The sequence below is a fragment of the Orcinus orca genome, chromosome 3 (genome assembly GCF_937001465.1).
Source record: "Orcinus orca chromosome 3, mOrcOrc1.1, whole genome shotgun sequence".
NCBI lineage: Eukaryota > Metazoa > Chordata > Mammalia > Artiodactyla > Delphinidae > Orcinus > Orcinus orca.
The window spans coordinates 121,968,766-121,989,657 of NC_064561.1; the positions used below are offsets into that span (position 1 = coordinate 121,968,766).

A 20,892-nucleotide genomic window follows, 5' to 3' on the forward strand; every position below is an offset into this window, starting at 1 on the left:
GACAGTGCTCCTGGACCACTTGTCAGCTAGCTATTAGTTGAGTCCAAAGGAACCAACTACTCAAAGAAAAAGACCTTGAGAAGACAAAACCAGGGCAGCTGTTGTTTCTTGAGTAAGATGTGATTCATCAGGGTCTGTGCCTGCCTTTGTGCCCTACCAAGTCCATGACTGTTCCTAGGCTCTCACAGTCTAGGAGGTTCATTCTGATTTTGTTTTGTTTCGTTTTTAACCAGTTCAACTAATGTAAAAAACATGACCACTTCCTGCGCTTTCAAAAGGAGGAAAATTCCAGCTCACAGATAAAAACCAGATGCAGTTCTGTGAAACATGTGCAGATGTTCTTCCAGTGGAGGGATGACTAAAGACCATCTTAATTGCTTACTACCTGGGGAGGTCATCCGCTACCACAAGCCTGCAGGATGCATGTGTGTGAAAGCTCCTTCCAGCCTTCCTCTGGCCAAAGGCACATGGGGGCAGCCTTGCTACCCACTGCGAACACTGTTTTGGGACTGGACCAGTGACTGGCTAACGATGGTCCTTCAGAGGCTTTGCCAGCTGGCCAAACAGCCCGTATTTGCTGTATGTCCTTCTGGCTCCATCTCTGGGCACTTTTGGTTACTCACAGATAATGGGGCCTCTTCAAAAGGTCTTATTGGTTTGAGATTCCTGTCTGCTCCTCTGTTTTAGGAAGCCTGAAGCAATCAGTTGCAAGCCCTGAAATATACTCTTACCCAGATCTTTCCCCTCCCATGTTTGCAAATGTGTGGAAAAATCACAACTGTCACAGAGACTGCTTAAGAGAAAGAATCAATGTTAGAGTTGAAGGCTGAAATCTCAGCATTGTAGTAACACAAACTGGAAGAGTGGGAACCATGGAGGGGAGACACAATGATCACGGCCACAACTGCGTGTCATGCCTCCTCCTTCCCACCATCACAGATCTCTAAGGATTCCTGAGGGAGTACTTTTTATGTAGCCTGGAGGACAACCCAAGTCATCCCTTAGTCATCAACATGGCTTCTTTCCCCATAAGCTGTCGGATGTACAAGATACTGAGGGAGCCCCATCCTATCTAGTTGAACTTTTACCTCATCAACGTCAGAACAGGTGATCCCATTTCCTGTGTAGCCCTCAGGGCAAGGCCCACAATGAAAGCCATCTCTGGTGTTGGTACATCGGACGCCACGGAAACACGGGTTGGAATCGCACCGGCGCACTGGGGGTATCAGGGATGCTGGGAGCACGGGGGGCACCACGGTGTTGGGAGTTGGAGACTGAAAGCTGAGAGGACCTAGAGGAAAACCATCATCCACAGGCTTATAAACCACCAAGAAAACAGAGCTGATACAGAATCAAGCTTAGTTTCGCAGTGAACTTCTTTTCCCTTCCCTCTGCCTCTGTGCCAAACCTCCAGAAACCAGCGCCAGTGGAGCCTCACCCACCCAGGCCCATCATCAGTTGGCATTTGCTGGTCCAACTCAGAATGCACCAGTTACTAGAAAAGCACTTACCGCAAGCCTGGCATTCAGCTATGGTGTTTCGCAAAAATGATGTTTCCTTGACCTTTAGAAATGGGAAGGGAGAAAAAAAAAGATGGAAAAGGAGTTCCTGATGTATAATCCAGGAGTGAAAGAATCCATGAGTAGCAAACTATTAAGCAGTACTTAAAGGAGTGTTAAAGGAGCTCTTGGTAGTTCCCACTCTGCATGGAGCCCTGGTGTGTTTATCACAGGCTGGTCCCCCATTTTCAGAGCCCCAGGGCAGCGGGCCGCACGGGGCCACTTGGGCTCAGGCTCCAGGTCCCCTCCCTGCCTCTGCAGGCCTGCAGATCCATTAACTCCAACACAGAGCTTCTCTGATAAGACTGGGCCTTCTCTGATGGTATGTCCTACTTGTTACCTGCTGTCTCAGAAGATCCTTCACCTCTCCCAGTAGCTGGTTTAGTTGTGACATCTGCCCCAAGAACTGCCGATTGAAGTCTCCTGTAGGAACAGCAGAAGATAAGGCGCGTTCGGTCAGTGACAGCGATTTCTACAGTGACTCAAAAACAAATGATTTCCCAGAGACCATCAAGACAAAGAACCTAAGATACAGGAATTTAGTTTAGGGTCAAACTCATTTAATTCATCTACAACATAATGATAATGATGCCACTGGGCTGGTTACATCAAATTCCTATGAATTATACTAATAAAAGTGCAATGAAAACGTTCCTTGCCCTGGACTTGGCACAAGAGCCTCATCTCTGTAGGTACATGATCCTGTAGGGCTGCTCTGCCCACAGCCCACCTTTCTGGGATGGGACCCAGTCCAGCCGGGGGCCTGGGGGTTTGTGTTGATGGAGGTGTGCAAACTGCCCAAGAGCCCACACCTGTGCTTGTGGCAGCCAGCGGCTCGCTCTGCTGCAGGAAGCAGTCTTGCAGGCTGGCCACCTGGAACAGCGAGCCTCTCACCGCCAACTTCAGCTCTTCCAAGGAGTCCTGGAAGAGATCGGATTCACACCATACATTGCTGATGTCATTCAAAAGCCAGTGAGCTTGCAGACGCACACAATTTTCATAACACGGTAGGCCTGAATACTTGGACTCTGACACTTTCCATAATTTTGTGGGTTTGCATTTTTTCCTGAAGCCTGCCAGCCCTGTCCTTTTGACTGAAGCAAATATGGAAGAAACCAGTAGCTTAGGAGAGTGCTGGAGTCCAGCATGGTCTGAGGGCTCATGAAGGTGACTAGGAGAAGAGAAAAGGCAGTTTTCCTTCATGGTAAACAAGCTCTTTTGTGGCAGGAGGCTCTTAAGAGTTGTCTGTTTATGGAGTTTAGACTGTAATGAATAAGACATTGACCCCAATTTTAAACACTATTGTTCTTAGGGTGCCTTGGATCCAGGTTTTAGCAAAGTCTCTGGTTTCCCTGGATTATGAAGATGAATAAACCGTATATTCTTTTTTGTGTGTGTATATTCTTTTTCTTTCTTTTTTATTGGGGTATAGTTGATTTACAATGTTGTGTTAGTTTCTGCTGTACAGCGAAGTGAATCAGCTATACGTATACATATACACCCTCTTTTTTTGGATTTCCTTCCCATTTAGGTCACCACAGAGCACTGAGTAGAGTTCCTTGTGCTATACTGCAGGTTCTCATTAGTTATCTATTTTATACATATTAGTGTATATATGTCAATCCCTATCTCCCAATTCATCCCACCCCGCCTTTCCCCTCTTGGTGTCCATACATTTTTTCTCTACATCTGTGTCTATTTCTGCCTTGCAAACAGGTTCATCTGTACCATTTTTCTAGATTCCACATATATATGTTAATATACGATATTTGTTTTTCTCTTTCTGACTTACTTCACTCTGTATGACACTCTCTAGGTCCATCCAGGTCTCTACAAATGACCCAGTTTCATTCCTTTTTATGGCTGAGTTATATTCCATTGTATATACGTACCACATATTCTTTATCCGTTCCTCTGTTGATGGATATTTAGGTTGCTTCCATGACCTGGCTATTGTAAATAGTGCTGCAATAAATACTGGGGTGCATGTGTCTTTTTGAATTATGGTTTTCTCAGGGTATATGCCCAGTAGTGGGATTGCTGGGTCATAGGGTAGTTCTATTTTTAGTTTTTTAAGGAACCTCCATACTGTTCTCCATAGTGGCTGTACCAATTTACATTCCCACCAACAGTACAAGAGAGCTCCCTTTTCTCCACACCCACTTCAGCATTTATTATTTGTAGACCTTTTGATGATGGCCATTCTGACCGGTGTGAGGCGATACCTCATTGTGGTTTTGATTTACATTTCTTTAATAATCAGTGATATTAAACTGTATATTCTGTGATGTATATTTTCATATATTTTCACACTATTGGTTTATATCCATCATTCATTGTTAGTCATAGTCAATTTTCTCACCCCTTAATTTTGTAGCTTTTACTGTACTCATTATTTTATATATGTATGATAGAAAATGTTTATGTTAACTGTGGCAACATAAAGTCATCATTCTTATTTTAGAAATGAGTATGCTAAGGATGTTCAGAGGGACTCTGCTTTTTCATTTAGCTAAGTTAAGATGTATGCAACACGTGCTACATAATAGGTATTTTGTGGAATCAGACCATAAGCTCTATGGAGGCAGAGCCATGACTGTTTGGCCTAATGCCTAGAATGTGCCTACTGACTGACTAATTGACTGACTGACTGACTGAGAAGGTACTATGAAGACAGAGCACTGTGGTCCTTGTTGATAGTCTAAGGAGGTAAAACTTTTGGACAAAATTCCAAAAAATTCCATCTGTTTCTGATTCTTAGATATGGACTTATTTGGTGGAGACTAATTTCTGAAATGTCAGTGACACAATTTCTGACTGTCATTCTGACTATTTGGGCTACTCTGGGGATTCAGAAATAAAGTTTGGCATATCTTTCCATTAATTTTTTTCTCTCTCTATAAATCTACACTAAATATATATACAACTCTTTCTCCCTCTCTCTACACTTGGATTTTAGCTTTCTTGAAACTTCTGCTTGAAAATGCTTCCTATGTTTCAAGCACAAATTCTAGTACCTGATTCATAGTTTTTACATTATTATCTAAAACTCCTCAGCATTCCTAGTTACAATGGAAATTACTGTTTACACCCTGCTTCTTTACACAAAGGGCTCAGAATAACTTGGTAAGAGCACATATAGTTTAGTTAAAGCATATAATAATGAAATAGAAGTGGAAAATAGTGATTGCAATATATAAAACAAGGGCCACAGTGGATGAACGTAGTTACTGATTTTGGGATTGACTTCCGTATCAGATGAAATTCTGGAACGATGAGCAGTTATAGTATAATTGGAAAAGACAAAGAATACTACTAGTTATTTATAGGAAACAAAGTATTTCCTAGCACAAAATTCTTTTTTTTAAAATAAATTTTTTTTTTTTTATATTTATTTTTGGCTGCATTGGGTCTTCATTGCTGCACGCGGGCTTTTCTCTAGTTGCGGTGAGCAGGGCCTACTCTTCGTTGTGGTGCATGGGCTTTTCATTGTGGTGGCTTCTCTTGTTGTGGAGCACAGGCTCTAGGAGCACGGGCTTCAGTGGTTGTGGCACGTGGGCTCAGTAGTTGTGGCACATGGGATCTTCCCGGGCCAGGGCTCGAACCCATGTCTCCTGCATTGGCAGGCAGATTCTTAACCACTGTGCCACCACGGAAGTCCCCCTAGTGCAAAATTCTAAGAGAAGCATATGTGGCAATTTCTAGAGTAGGTGCAATGATATGATGGAAAAAAATACCATCAACAGGGCATAAAACGGAAGACAGAAGTGATGTGATTTGTAAGGCCTCATGGAATTAAGTTGGCAATAAGGGTCTTTTTGTTAGGGATGCTCTAGTGAGACCTGTGAAATATGTTGTTCCTGGTGCTTGGCAATTTCCAATCATTCTTTTTTACTTTCATTAAAAATATAATAACGTTATAGAAAGATTACAAGTAGATCATCCTATTGCCCTAAGAAAGTTTAAAAATTTTTGCTATTCTTTTTGCTATTCCTTTCCTGCTTTACAATTATATTGCCAAAGTCTCCACTTATCATCTAAAAGAGCAGCTCTCAATTTTGACTTCACGTTAGAATCAGTATTTTAAAAAGTACTGATGCTGAGGCACCACCTTTATAGATTCTGATTTAACTTGTCTGGAGGGTGGGCCCTCTAGCAGCCGGTTTTTAAGTTCCACGGGTGTTTCTAACATGCAGCCAAAATTAGACCCACTCTTGACCTCAGCCCACTCTTCTGCATTCAGCAGAAGCTTCAGAAACTCATCTTTCCAGTTTGGAGAATGGTTTGTGGGTTCTTACCTGTGCCTTCCTCTGGAAAGTCCTCAATTCAACAGCCTCAGGACTCTGGGCGAGGCCAGAAAAGGCTCTGGGGAGATTGTGAATGGAATCCACTTGCGAGCAGTCCACGTAGAGCTCTACAGAGCCAGCTCCCCGGTGCAGATTGTTCAGTCTCAGGAGGACCCTGTGCCGCCTGCCGTCGGCCAGCTGCAGGTTGTTGAAAACCACCAAATGAATCTTCCCATCATTCTTCAGGTAACGGAGGATGGCTAGAACCAAGCACGGGTCAGTGGATAATGAGATAAAGGGAAAGGGCGTGATTCTGTGCTGCACAGCCTCCAGGTGACAATGGCAAGGCTGGGTCATTGGAAAGACGCAAGTAAGTCAGCACCATAAATTTTCAACATTCTGTGTGCCAGGCAGTTTTCTAGGCATTGGCCACCACTCTGTTGCTAAGAATGTTTTGTGCTCATGAAGAGAGACAATAAGTAGTAAATTTGAAAACAAACAGAATAATTTCAGATAATGATGAGTACAGTGAGCAAGTAGAACCCATCCAAGTAAGCTCCTGAGGGCATGAATTCACTAATTCGCAAACATCTACTGAGCACTACTACAGGGCTGGGTGCTGCCCTTCGTTGCTGTAAACACTTAATTTCTCCTCACTGCAACCCTATGAAACTGGAATGACTACAGGTGAGGAAAGGGAAGCTCAGATAAGCGAAGGAACTTGCTACACAAGGACACAGTAAGTGACAGGACTAGAATTTGAAACTGAGTGTGGTTTATTCCATGACTAAAAGAATGCTAGGCCTGGATAGGCCTTTGTAAGGACTTCATGGGAGATCCACTACCTTACACAAAAAGACATTCCCAGTATTACGTTGAGTGAAAAAAAGGTTATGAGTCAGTACAGGTTCATTCCGAAAAAACTATGTAGGTATGTACATAGACTTATATACACATATACGGAAAATTAGAAGGAAATATTAATACGGTCATTGCTGGACGACGTGTTTTTTTTCCTTTTCTTCATTTTCATTGCCTGATTTTTCTACAAGAAACATGCATTACTTATGTAATACAAAAAAGTAAAAGAAAAAAATGAATTCCACACATAAACCCAGAGTGTGCTACAGTCAGTCTATATGATTCATAACAAGTAACTGGGACCATCTTTCCTCAGATACCTCTTCTGTGAAGTGTAAATGCCAACTTGGTGCTGCCCCATGGAGTAGCCAGCCAGGAATATCTGTTTATGTTGCAATACTGCCAGAAAAAATAATCCCTACTATGAAATTTTAAAGATGTTTTTGAAGACTTCCTCCAAATACATTAGACTTTCTAGGTTGACTTCCCCACCCTTCTAAACCCTGACTAGATTTGCTTTCCCATTTGACCATGGCTGGAGGGGGCCAGTTGGCATCAGGGTCTGTGGTATAGACAGATGCCCTGAGGAGTCAGGAGATCTTCCCTCGTGCCCATGTGGTCGCCGCCACTTGCTTACCGAGAGAGAAGAATTAGTACGACCTGACAGAACAGACTGGCTAGAAGGCCTTTCTATGGCTGTAGTACATTACTACGTTTCCTGAAGCAAAGTATTGGTAAGACTTAAGTAAATATGGTATGAGGAGAAAGAAAACAGACATGAGTAGAAATTCTTGAGGTATTTTAAACATGGGATACAACAGAGTTTTTTTACCCCTTTATTTAATATTGTTGAGAATTTATAATAGTAACAGCACGGCTGGAAATTGGAGGCATAAGGCACACAAAAGAGGGGGAAAATGAACCCAAATATATGCACTAATTCAATATTTTAAGACGTCTATTTCTTTACTTTTTTGAATAGTTTTGCAAATGCCTGGCGTTTTTACAGGCCAGTGAAAACACCACTTGGACTACCAGACTTCAACCAGGTCATAGACACATATACTCAGGATCTCCTCATTTTCATTATAGCCACAACCTCTGTTCCTCATAGTAACAGTTTAAGAGAATACACAGAGTAGCTTAAAACAAATACCCTTGGTCTTTCTCTCCTGGGATTTCTGTGTAATTCAAAGGAAACATTTTCACGGGCCCTTGCCTGCTTTTAGCAGGCCTTCCAGGCCATGTGGGCCATGATTTATTTTCATAACTGAATTGCTAAGTTTAATTTTATAAATAGTACCTAGTGGAGTACGTTATGTATAACACTTGCACATTAATGTTGTGAATATAAACTTTCAATGAATAATTAAATGATTGCATTGAAAGCTTTTCACATATAAATTTAAAAGTTTAGAGAGTAGCAATTTAACAACTATTGCAGGCAGCCAAACCTGCCATTGTGTTCATGCTGTCATTTAAGGGCACGCTAGACTTCTGCCTTGCTTTGTGTTGCAGTGCAGCACTGAAATGAGATTCCTCATGCTCATAGATCTTGTGACAAGAGCAAGAGGAAAAAAAGGAAAAGAAGACATGGAAACTTCCATCTTCACAAGGTCTGTTAGCAGAAAATTATCAAGTGCTTTGACATTTACCATTCTTCATACTTGATCCAATAATTTTCATTTTGCTTATGGCTTCCATTTTTTCATTTTTCTTTTTTATTGCAAACTCCTTACTTCAGTGCTTCTATACTTATTTTATCTTCAGAGCAGTAAGACTACCCCAGAGGGTCAACAGGCACGTGCTCAGAAAACTCAGCATTCTCCCATCAGTCACAATGAGTCTAGAAACAGCCTCAACAACCCAGGAGCCTGCAGCCTGGGAGATTCCCTGACCTTCTCCAGAAGCAGCACCACTGGAGGGGAGAGAGCAGACATGGTTCCCTTCCTCTCTCTGGTCCCCCTTTCCCAGTGCTCACCTTGCCCAATCTTAGCCCAACATACACACAGAGCAGAGGGGAGCAAAACAGAGGGGAAAATACAAGTGAGCCAGTAAGACATCACTTCTGCCTCCAGAAGGAGTGAAAAATCAGGCCTGGAAGCCGGAAGGAGCAGTCTTCTCCTGGCTCCAGCCCACTTCTGCCCCTTAGCACCCCAGGGAGCAACGCACTCAGGAAAACGGTCACTGGGTACAGCTCTGCTTCTTCAGCTGAGGCACATTCCATTCTCTTGCTTGCTTCTCATGGAAACAAGTTTGCTTGGTGATTTCAGCCTTGTTCTCTCTCAGGGAGAGTACCAAGAACTCCTCTGATTAGAACTGAATGCTGCAGGTCTTCAAAAGGTGTTTCTGCCTCTACCTTGTTCTATCTCTGGGTTTCTCTGCCAGATTCCTTACTTACCTTCCTGCTGAGGGTCTCTTTCTATGCAGTTTTTCTGGACTGAAAGCTTGAGATTCTTACAGGACCGTTTTGACCAAATGATTGCCTTTTCAATGCAACACACAACCGAGCCAATGGAATCATTCACTAGCTCCCTAGTGGTCCCTAATTAACGTGTAACTTATCCCAGGACTGGCCCAACCTTCCTGCCACCTTCCATTCTACTGATCACCAGCCATGCTGAACGACCAGTTCTAACAACCCATTTTCACCCCTCTCTAGCGTTCTCCAGCCTCCCTCATCCTTTTCTTCCTGTGCGAATGTTCTCTTCTCTGTTCCTCTCCTTCCTGCTCCATCATTGCCACAAATCTGAAGCCAAGCTCCAGCTCAAATGCACCAGACTCCCTCTGGTCTTCCATCTTCCCCATGGCTGGAAGTTACTGCCTCATTCATCTTCCCTAACACTTTCTCGGTGCTTTGCTAGGTATACTTTTTCAGGACTCAGGTTCCAGTCATGGCTCGGACACTTAACCCCTATGTGACCCTGGGCCTGAAGGGTCCACTTCTTAAACTATTGAAAGGAGTCAATAAAAGCTGTCCTTCCTATTTCATTTTGTTTTCAGTGGTGGTCAAATAAGAAAATGCAAAAATATAAGCTGCTGTACAAACGTAGGTACTAGTATATTTGTTTATTTCTTATCTTCTCTACTAAAGCATAAACTCTTGGGACAAGCAGTCTATTTCTTACTAATTTTCCCATACACCACAGCATCTGAGAACACCAAATACAACTATCTGTTGAATGAAAAAATAGATAAAATAGACTGTATCTACTTTGAGACATGTATCTACTCTGATTTTTTTTTTTTTTTTTTGCGGTACGCGGGCCTCTCACCGCTGTGGCCTCTCCCATTGCGGAGCACAGGCTCTGGACGCGCAGGCTCACGGGCCATGGCTCATGGGCCCAGCCGCTCTGCAGCATAACCCGTGTCCCCCGCATCGGCAGGCGGACTCCCAACCACTGCACCACCAGGGAAGCCCCCTACTCTGATTTTTTTAATCCACAATCTTTTGAAAAATGTGGGGAGCAGTTTCTATTAGTTTACTTACATAAATCCTTTCCTTCTAAACTAAGCATCTTTGTGTACTTGAGAGTTTGGAGGCCCGTTTTATGGCTGCATTTCCATGTCTGGGTACCAGCCTGACAGAGGAGCCACGCAGCCCGGCCTGATTAAAACCATCTCAGTGACTGGCGGGGGATGAAGACGAAGAAGCAAACTCAAGCAATGAAGATTTGAAATATTGCTATCTTGGGAAAACTTTCAAAACGTGCTTTTTGAAAAGTGGACGGACTTGGTGGTCAAAAATATTATGATGTGTTGAATGTCAAAGCTATGAAGCAGGCTACCAGCTTTAAAGAACTGGAAATGATAATATTTTGTTTGCTTGGGCAAAGAAATTCAGAGTGACCTGGCCTGCAGGCAGCAAACTCAGCAAGGTAGTCCAGGGCTTTCTGCTTTGCTTGGCGAATGGCTTTGCTTGGCGAATGGCTTTGCTTGGCAAATGGCTTTGCTCTTTGGCACTTTTAAATATATGATGAAAGCAATTGCTGTCAACCTTTCCTCTTCTTCTCTAAATAACTGTACATTAAAAAAAGACTTCTTGCCATTAATGTTTCTTGTGACGGATATCCTTGTTTGCCTTCACTCATTTATCTTTATGCCCTATACGCTAAGGTCTTTGTAACTTTAGTGCTTTGGAAATACATAAAAGGTAAATCATAGAACTGCTTTTCCTAAAAGTACTCTGGGTGACTCCCAGGTGTGATAAATGCAGTATGTGTGTTTTGAAATTTTTTTGTAGCAGTTTAAACCAATGTAAAGCTTACAGAACACACACACGCACACGCACGCGCACACACGCGCACACGCGCGCGCACACACACACACACACACGGAGCAAAGAAACCATCCAGTGAAAGGAAGCACAGCAGTTATACTGAACATCTGCAAACGGCTTTATATTTTGCTAAGTTATGAGGCATCACTGTAAACAACTATCAGGTAGGTAACAGAGCTGTAAATGTGCACAGAATGCCAAGGTCACCTTAGAGGAGAGAGGCGCACAGCAACTTCTTAAATGCCCATGGAATGCTCTCCAGCCTTAGCAGAGCCACAGAATATTAGCATTATAAATCATCCAGCTTAATATCTCATTTCACAAATCCCTTCAGTAAAAGTGCAGCCTCTACCAGCACATTTCCAGTAACAAAGAACTTTACTTTGCAGAAAAACCCATTTCACTTTTGGATTGCTCCCCAAGATTTTCCTAATTCAGAGCCAATATCTGTTTCCTCCAACTTCCACCGGTGTGTCCTAATTTTACTCTTCAGAACTATAGACAGATATAATCTTATCCTCAATCGAAATGATATTCTTCAAATATTTTAAGGCAACTTTCACTTCTCTCATGTCTTCTGTCTGGCTCCTTGATTTCTCCAGTTCCTTTAACTTTTTGACTTGTGATGTGGTAAAAAAAACGGGATCCAGAAGGATGCTGGCTTGGTGACTCTCCTTAAGGTAGTCTGACTTGACAGTGTCCCTGTGAAATGTGCTCACAACTAGACACAGTATTCTAGATGTGGCTGGACAATTAAGTGTGCAGTGGGACTATCAGTGCCCTTAATCTGGCCACATGTGTGTATTAATGAAGCCTAAAATTTGAAAAGCTTTAAAAAGAAGTTGCATCACTGTATCTGTTCATTCATTCATTCAGCAAACATTTCTGAGCAACTACTAAGTGCCAGGCACTGTGCTCAACATTGCTTGGTTCTTAACGTTGTTGACTAGAATGCTTAGGATGGGTCTTCCACATCCTGGGTGTCTACAATTTACTTTTCACTCCTAGAGGACGGATTTACATTTATTATTGTTAAATTGAATCTGATGGTGGCCTACTGTGTGTCAGCCAGGTAGGACCTTGCAAATCTTGATAATGGCATCTGACATGTTCAACTGTTTTTTCCAGCTCTGTGCCACCTGCAAACATGTTAAAATACTATGTTTCCACCTAAGTCACTGATATGTTGAAAAGTTCAATGCCCAAGACAGAGCCTTATCAAAAACCACTAGATACTTTGCTATAAGGCAATTTACCAACTCCTAACAGTACTATTTATCTAGCTTATTCTTTTTTTATATTATTCAGAAAGGTATAATGAGTGACTTCATAAAATTCATTAAAAAATTTGGCAGGATTTATTTTTAGTAAACCTATTTGCCTTCAAATAATCCCAGCTTTCTTTTCCAGGAAATCCCCAAATGCATGAATAAAACAGTACAACCCTCTGAAGGTTTGTCCTAAAGTTCACGAAAATTCTTTCCACTTTCTGGATATCATCATTTTAAAACTGAGTTCATTCAAGGGTACCTCATAAGAGTACTGTGAAAGTTAAAAGGGAAAATGAGCGTTGAGCCTTTAGCATGGCCCTGGTTCATTGTAATGGCTCCATAAATAAATATTATTATAAGCGTTTGAGGCACCTCATTTTTTCCCCTTCATTATTTGGTTTAGAATTCTAACTTTTTTTTTTTTTTTGGCCTCTCCACGCAGCTTGCGAGATCTTAGTTCCCCCATCACGGACTGAACCCGGGCCCTTGGCAGTGAAAGCTCAGAGTCCTAACCACTGGCCAGCCAGGAAATTCCAGAATTCTAACTTTTAAACTCTTCCATCTCTTTCAAGCTGTATCTCTCATTAGCCTGCAGGTTTCAGAACTACTCTGAACCATTTGACTTCTCCTGTCATAGGCTGAGGAGCCTGACTCTCTCCAGTCATTACTGCTAATTCTTGGAGTTCCCTTCATTTCCAAAGCATCAAGTTGTTTTTTTGTGGCTCTCAAATTAAGGCTAAAGAAGAGGTCCTCTCATGCTTTTTCTGAAAGGTGAAGCTTTCATTAAGGTAAGCCAAGAGTTCACCAACTCATCATTTTTGGAAGACAGTTGCCTAAATAATAGAAAGGTGTCTCTGTCTCTCACTATCTATCTAATCTATCTAATACAGTAACCTGAAGTTTTTATTGAGCTTCAGAGTCTAAGTTATTATACTTTATATAAGTCAGTTCTTGCAATCAACCTGGGAGGTAGCTGTTATCATCCCCACTTTAGAGATAGTAAATCGATGCTCAGGGGGGTTCAGAGATGTATTCATGGTGACACAGTTCCTGAGACTTTTAACTGTGACTCAAACTCAGGATACTAACTGGAAAGTTGTCTCTATGTCAGATTCAAGAAAATCACCAACCATATCTTCTACCCAGCTAGGTGGTTTCTATAGAATGCTTATTTCTATACCACTGTATTACTAATAATCTGATAGAGCATTTCTATCAGAAATACTACCTGTATCACTTTTACATCCTCAACCAAATGGTCTTCAACATTCATTCATTCAAAAAGTGATTCCGAGCCAGGCCTACTGTGTGACATTGTATACATCTAGAATTTCCACAACAATGTCTTGTTTTTTTTTAAACAAAGATACTCTTCTCAGCCTCCATTTATTCTATCCAGTCTCTTCATGAGCCACTTCTATGTACAGGGCACTGTGCTATGTGCTGCAGTATACACAAAGGTGAGTTAAGGGATGCTCAGTCCCTGCCTTAGGGAAGCTTATAACCTACTGGAGAAAAGACCTCTAAGTAATTCAAATACAAGGCAAGCGAACAGTAGCACCTTCTGTGGAGGTACAAAGTCATATAAAGAAAGGTGTCAGGAGGAGCTGGAGATGTGTCTTACGTGTGTAGGATTTCAGTCACTTGAGATGGTGCAGGGCATGCACCAGGGGAAGCAGAGGGCAAGAGCAAAAGGACAGAGAAGGAGCGACAGTGTGGGTGCGTCCAGGGAACAGTAGTTAGTCCATCCAGCTGAAGCACAGGCTGCACGGACAGTTGGAAGGACAGATAAACTGGAAAGGCTGGTTGGGAGTCAGGCAATAGAAAGCCCTAAAAGCCCAGCCTGGGCAATTGCACCTTATTCAGTTTGGGATCGGAAGCCACTACAGGTCTCTGCTGTCAGGCATGACTAGATCCAAGTTATGCTTTGCGAACAGTAACGAGGCGACCATGGTAGGATGACTTGGAGAGTGAGAGGGTAGAAACAGAAAGCTCAGTGGCAAACTCATTCTTTGCAGTCTTCATGGAATACACTTTAGTTTCTCGTAGGAGCTCGTCAAAGGCCCAGACAACCAAATCCTCTCTTCGATTCCATCTGTGCAGTCACCCTCTCCCAAACCATAACCTTTAATAGAGGGAAAGATGTGTCCTATTTCCTACTCTGGTGCTTTAAGTCATGAGAGATACATCTTGATTTCTTGTTTCGCTGTTTTCCATGCAAAGCAACAGAAGACAAGATCAGCTGAGGCTTGTCAGTTGAATAACGGACTGGGGTTCACCTTTCAGGAAGATGCTTTCCCCCCACCCTCCACAAATCATGGCAGGTGTGCATGGCCCCCTCAACGGTCAGGTCACTGAAGATGGTCTCTTGCTCTTTGTAACTCCCCTGCTCGACCAGTCCCTGCTTCACCTACTCCCTACTCACATGAAAGTGCTTGCCCCCTGCTCCGGCAAGTGCTTATTCTAATCCTTAGGCCAGAACGCCTCCACCTGCTAGTTTATTAAAGGGAAACTTCTGCCCTCATGATGGCGGTTAACCTGAGGGGCTGTGAGGAATGTGCCCCAGCTGCCGGTTTCCCTGGTAACTGACAAGCCAACCCGACGTCAATTTCCCCATACATGGTAGCCTCCTTCTCCTCCGAGTAGCAAAGATCGCTGCCATGTCCCGCCTGCTGTCTGCTCTATACAGTAGGATGTCGCTCCAGGACCTTTTGCTGCAGACATGTAAGATCCCCTGTCCAATAAACTGTTGATGTCTCTGTCACTGCTCTGGGCTCTTCTTTTGGTCTCGAGGCCTGCAGGGTGCAGCCCAGCACCACCACTGAACACCTCAATGGGGAGTCACAAACACATGCTGCATCTTTTTCTGGACCTGATGGACCCAGTGACTTCTTTCTTGTTCCAGTCACAATGGGCTGCTGCTCCTTCCTAGAACTTTAAGATTCACAAGGGATGGCAAATCTCTGTCCTTTTTCCTATTGCTCCAGGGACTCTTCTCTGTGTCAAATTCTTCAACTCTAATACTGTTATAAATTCCTCTTTGTTTTCTGAGAATTGTCATCTCTGGATTCTTTTAGGACTCCTTTTAAAAAATATTTTTTCTAAGAGCTTTTTATCTCTTCTAGTAGGTTGGCAGGTGGAAAGGTGTTCAATCCTTTCCTCTTTCTTTCTCCTTTAACATGGAGATCAGCTGGTATTAACAGCTGACTCACATGACTGGTGATTCTTCAAAGGAAACACACTTAACAACCCCCTTCCCTATCCATCTACCTGCCCATGTATCTAGCATTACCCTGGCTTCTATAGAGTGAACAGAAAGAATCAGCTCGGGGGAAGTTGCTTGTTTTTCCACAATGGCCAATTTAGAAATAGAGGGTGAGATTCAGAGAGAGTGAAAAGCTAGAAGTTGAGTTTTTGGCTCTATAGAGGGCCTTTTAGCCACTAAGCTGAGCGAGCTAAAAGAAAAACCTTCCAGTGCATCTAAAATAATTTAGTGAGAAGCTACTGCCCTTTAGATGAAGAAGGGTGGCTTTTATAGATGATAAACTGAGTAGCTGGGTTCTTAGACAATGAGATGTTCCTTCAAGAGATGTGAGGCAAAATGGGGTTGTCAGAATCAAGGCAGAGAGATGGGTGAAATTACCTCCCATCAGGGCTGAAGGCGGGGCAAAGGGAGCAGGAATGGTTGAAACATCTGCTAAATCATGAATCATGTCCCCAACTCCCTTCATTGTCTGAAACCGCACCTCAGCCCCTGAGAGGCCAGAGGAACAGACAGAGAAAGCAGACTTGTGAGTGAGATGGAAGGAGGGAGGGAGGATATTGGAACTTGACATAAAAGGAGGGGTTAAAAGCCCATTCCTTCTTGCTTTTAACTCTATAGCCCTATGAATGCTAAGAATTAGGAATTTCTTCCAGCTCCCAACACCTGCAGCTTTAAGTGTTCAATCACAATTAGAATCTCAGAGAGTTTGAAGCACTAGAAGTATCTACTTTGTAGAACAAACTGAAATAAAAAATCTCGCCGGAAGGACCAGTCCTCCTTTTTTAAAAGCATGAGGCAGCATGGACACGTATCTGTCACATTCCTCAATAAGCAGGAACAGGTGTTGTCCGCAGGGCACGGGTGGAAGAGAAGGAGATGAAAAAATAGTGACCTTTTCCTTGGAAGTCATTTCTTAGTACATGTAGGAACTCAATTTGACAGTGAAACATTTGACAGCAGAGGGAACAAACAAGTGACAGACCTGTGTAAATTGGCACAAAGCAGGTAGAAAAGAGAGCTGTTCATTTCGTTCTACCACTGAGATATATTCTCTCCATCAAGTCCGGGAGGTGCTTGCAGAGCTAGGAGTTAGGTCTGCTAAGCCACATGCTTCTAAGGGAGCACAAGAATGGTGCGAGTGGCTATTACAGGCTGAATGTGTGTGTTCCCCTCAAATTCATATGTTGAAGCCCGAACCCTCAATATGGTGGTATTAGAAAGTAGGCCTTTGGGAGGTAATTAGGTTTAGATTAGGTCATGAGGGTGGGACCCCCATGATGGCATTAGTGTCCTTACAAGAAAAGGAAGACAGAGCTCACTCTCTCTCTCTGCACCAGCACACACTGAGGAAAGGCCATATGAGGACACAGTGAGAAGGTGGCTGTCTACAAGCCAGGACCCAGGCTCTCATCAGGAACCAAATCTGCTGGCACCTTGACCTTGGACTTACCAGCCTTCAGTACTGTGGGCAATAAACATCTGTTGCTTAAGCCACCCAGTCTATGCTATTTGTTATAGCAGCTCAAGCTGACTAAGAGTGGCCAAACGGTCCTGGGTCCTGTCCCTTCCAGGACTGGATCCAGAATAACATGAGGATCGGACAATGTCAAAGGGCATTTTTGCCGCAAGCTATTCTTCCTTCTTTCTCCCGATATCAACTCACCCTCCCTATACAGGTAAGTGCACAATCAGAGGAATTTGGTATTGAAAACTGAACTCAATGGTGGATGGAACCATCTGAAGGAAAGTAGACCCCAAATCCTGGAATAGGCAGAGAGGATTTTTAAGAAAATAATTTCTATAAATCTCCTTACCTTTGTTCAAGCGTCCCATCACAGTAAACTCAAAATACTTGCTGTTGTCAGCTGAAGAGTAAAGTCCGAAGATGGTGGCTGAACTTTTCGTCTGCAGCTTGAAGGTGGAGATCACATAGAGCTCGTTCAGGGTGGGGTCTGTCAGGACTGGCTGCAGGGCACCTGGGTTCAGCCTCTGGCTGGCGGATGGGAGGAGGTCAAAGACTGCGGTGAATGGGGAGAAAGGAACAATCAGTGAAAGGTTTAACTTTGGGGCAAACACGTTTTTTGAGGGGAGACAATTTGACAGTAAGCTATGAAGTAAACTGATACTGTAATCATTTTTCCACATTGTCAAACTCGCCAGTTCTTCCTCATCACTCTTACAGTGGCTGGACATTTGAACCAGAAGAAATAGAGCACAATATTCATCACAAGGTTATAGCCCCCAAGAGAAGACAAACTTTGCAAACCCAAAATTGCATTTTGGCTGAAGAAGTGGCTCTGAAAATGCCCACTAGGGAGAGGCTAGTATAAAGGCTAAAAGCCTTTTATACTAAAGGCTTAACGTATAAGGTGTGGGGGACGCAGGTAACAGTGTCCAAGTCATTGTTTTTCTTATGGCCCCTAGTAGTGATTTCTGCCTTGGGGTCCCTCATGTGCCTCTTGGACCGGAGCCAGTTGTCTTTTCCTGGTCAGTGATAAGTGACACAGGAAATATGCAGCAGAAAGCAGGGGTGTGGTAGGAGATACACTGTCAACAAAACAGTTTGCTACCTTGGTGAGACCAAAGTGTTCGCTTTGTGCATTTACAGTGCCCCAGTGTTTCTCTGCTAAGAAATCCCGATGTGGAAACAAAACAAAACCATACAACGTGGTTTCTATTTCTTGATTGTAACCTCACTGATAGAGTTGGTCTACAAAAACTAGAACCTGCATGTGTATTTGTGTAAGTTGCTTTTGATCGAGTCAGCAGCACCTTCTCTCAAACTTTATGAAAGTTATGAGAGAGTCTGTCCAGTTAATTTAAAAGGCAAAGGCCAACTTTGGGTAATACTCACTAGAAGTTACTTAGTATTGTTCTTGGTTTATGCAAATATCGTTTGGACAATTCCATAGCCTGCAGGAACTTCAGGCTCCAGAGCTGTCTCCTGGATACAATAATCTGGTTACTAAAAACGGTCATAGTATCCATAATTTATAAAGAGCTCTTACAAATCAATAATAAGCATCCTAATAAAAAAATGGGTAAATAACATGAAAAGGCAACTTACAGAAAGAGTTACAATGGCACATAAGTACATATATAAGTGTTCATATGCTTAACTAATGATGAAGGAATTGCTAACTTAAACAACGAGGTATTATTTTCACCATCAAATTGGAAAAACAATAAATACAATAATACCCAACTGTTGGTGAGGATTCAGGAAGATGGGTACTCCTATACTGGTGGGTAAGATTTAAACTGGTATAAACACTTTGAAGCCAGTTTAAATAGCAATATCAAAGGCCCTAAGACACATATGCTCTTTGATTTAGCATTGCTACAAAAGGAATTTATCTTAAGAAAATAATGGATGACACGGTCATTTATTTAGGAGATTCACCACCAGTGTTCATTCTAGAATTTCTATTTAGGAAGGAGTTATGTGAAAATCTAATTGGAAGAGGTGGGAAACCTGAATCTTTGCTGGCAGAGCACTTTGTCTCTTCTTAACAGAGACAGAAAGGCTTGACGGGGATTACAGGGATTTCAGCCCTCCGAAGCCATCCTGTGGCACTGCAAATGTTCAACAAATTATTTATAGTATAAAAACACTGGAAACTAAATGTCCTACATTAGAGCCCTGGATAAATAAATTTTGGTCCACCCAAAAAGAGAAGTACTATATATTAAATTACTATATATTAAAAAGGGTAATGCAGCTGAATACTTAGATATGGGAAAAAGCTCATGATACATTAAGTGGAGACAGATGATAAAATTACATGTATAACATGATCCCATTTGAAATATGTATTTGCCCAGAAAAAGATTTGAAAAACAATACGACAAAATGCTAACAAGAATAGTAGCTATCTCTGGGTTGAATAATTATACATTTTTAATTTCATTTGATTTTACTTATCCAATTTTCTTTTTTTTTTACAATGAACAGGTGTTGCTTTCGTCAGAAAAAATAAAGTTATAAAACAAACAGGCAAAAGCCTAGTTATTAATGAATGTCTACTCCTTTTGAAAGACGGTATGTCTTCAGATTGGATCTGTATTGTTTCTTTCATGTGTATCAAGAACCTTATACAATAATGATTTTAATACTAGCAGTGCTGGAAAGCAGAATATCTATTATGTTCTTTCTAGCATCCCACATTCCCCAAACATGAGGACTGCTGCCAACTGTACTTCAAAAGGGGCATAGAATTTTTAAATTTCTAGAGAACTGGAAACTTTACATTTCCATCAGTGGGAGCAAAGGGAAATAAGGCAATATATTTAAAAGTTCCATTCAGGACAAGACATCTTCAGGAAAGAGATGTGTGTTTAAAAGTATGGGAACTGCATGCAAAACTAAACTCTTGGTATTCCTGATTTTTGCTTTGACCATGATTACGTCATAATTCAGCTGAAACTAAATTTACCGCATTTCAATCTGTACGGTTCCTCTAATCCACTGGCTTCACTCTCAAGAGGCCAAGTTGGGATTAGTTAGTAATGAGTTTGGAGAGTGTTTTGAAAAGGAAATGAGACACCACAAATTTCTACTAATGTTATGACGCTTTAGTAATAGCGCCAGGATCTAAGCACAACCTTCTAGTGTTACAGGTGAAATTACTGCTACCAATGAGCCCAACCATCACTGTATGAAAATTGAATACTTACCAATAAGACTAGCAAGGCAGCTCAGAGGAAAAAGGAGATAAATTATTCAGCTGAGCTGATAATTGCAAACTAATCAACTCAATAAAGAATCTATCAGAAACTTGACTTAATCAGATCATCTACAGCAATTAAATTAACCAGATAATTTAGGTATAACCTGATTTCAAGTCTCCATAAAACAGGCAGCTCTGTCCAAGGAGAAGCAAAATCCATACCTGCAACACACCATGAAGTTGTGTTCAAACGTCAAGAATTCATATAACACAAAATATTACACCCATGAATTCAAACCTGTTAAATAATGTTTGCAATAAGAAAACTTTTGAACTGTGTCAAAAAGCTTCCTTTCTGACACCAAAAGCAAAGGCAACAAAAGCAAAAGTAAACAAGTGGAACTACATCAAACTAAAAAGCTTCTGCACAGCAAAGGAAACCAACGAAATGAAAAGGCAACCTATGGAATGGGAGACGACATCTGCAAATCACATCTCTGAAAAGGGGTTAATATCCAAAAAACTCATACAACTCAATAGCAAAAACAAACAAAACAACAAAAAATCGCAACCAAACATATTTAAAAGTGGGCAGAAAATCTGAATAAACATTTTTCCAAAGGAGATAGACAGATGGCCAACATATACATGAAAAGATGCCCAACATCACTAATCATGAGGGAAACGCAAATCGAAACCAC

General features: G+C 42.0%; 2 protein-coding genes across 2 annotated transcripts in view; one reads left to right on the forward strand and one right to left on the reverse strand.

Moving 5' to 3' along the window:
* The window catches only part of THBS4 (thrombospondin 4), a 49,847-nt gene that overhangs the window by 26,639 nt on the left and 2,316 nt on the right, over positions 1 to 20,892 (reverse strand). The window contains exons 2-7 of the mRNA XM_004270853.4: positions 17,336 to 17,539; positions 5,858 to 6,105; positions 2,372 to 2,480; positions 1,900 to 1,982; positions 1,512 to 1,563; positions 1,089 to 1,291 (exon numbers count right to left, since the gene is read on the reverse strand). Coding sequence (XP_004270901.1) covers positions 1,089 to 1,291; positions 1,512 to 1,563; positions 1,900 to 1,982; positions 2,372 to 2,480; positions 5,858 to 6,105; positions 17,336 to 17,539 — 899 coding nt within the window. The remainder of the gene's footprint in view (positions 1 to 1,088; positions 1,292 to 1,511; positions 1,564 to 1,899; positions 1,983 to 2,371; positions 2,481 to 5,857; positions 6,106 to 17,335; positions 17,540 to 20,892) is intronic.
* HOMER1 (homer scaffold protein 1) overlaps positions 15,858 to 20,892 on the forward strand; it is a 608,509-nt gene continuing 603,474 nt past the window's right edge. Inside the window, exon 1 of the mRNA XM_049707767.1 lies at positions 15,858 to 15,862. Within this exon, the coding sequence (XP_049563724.1) occupies positions 15,858 to 15,862 (5 nt within the window). The remainder of the gene's footprint in view (positions 15,863 to 20,892) is intronic.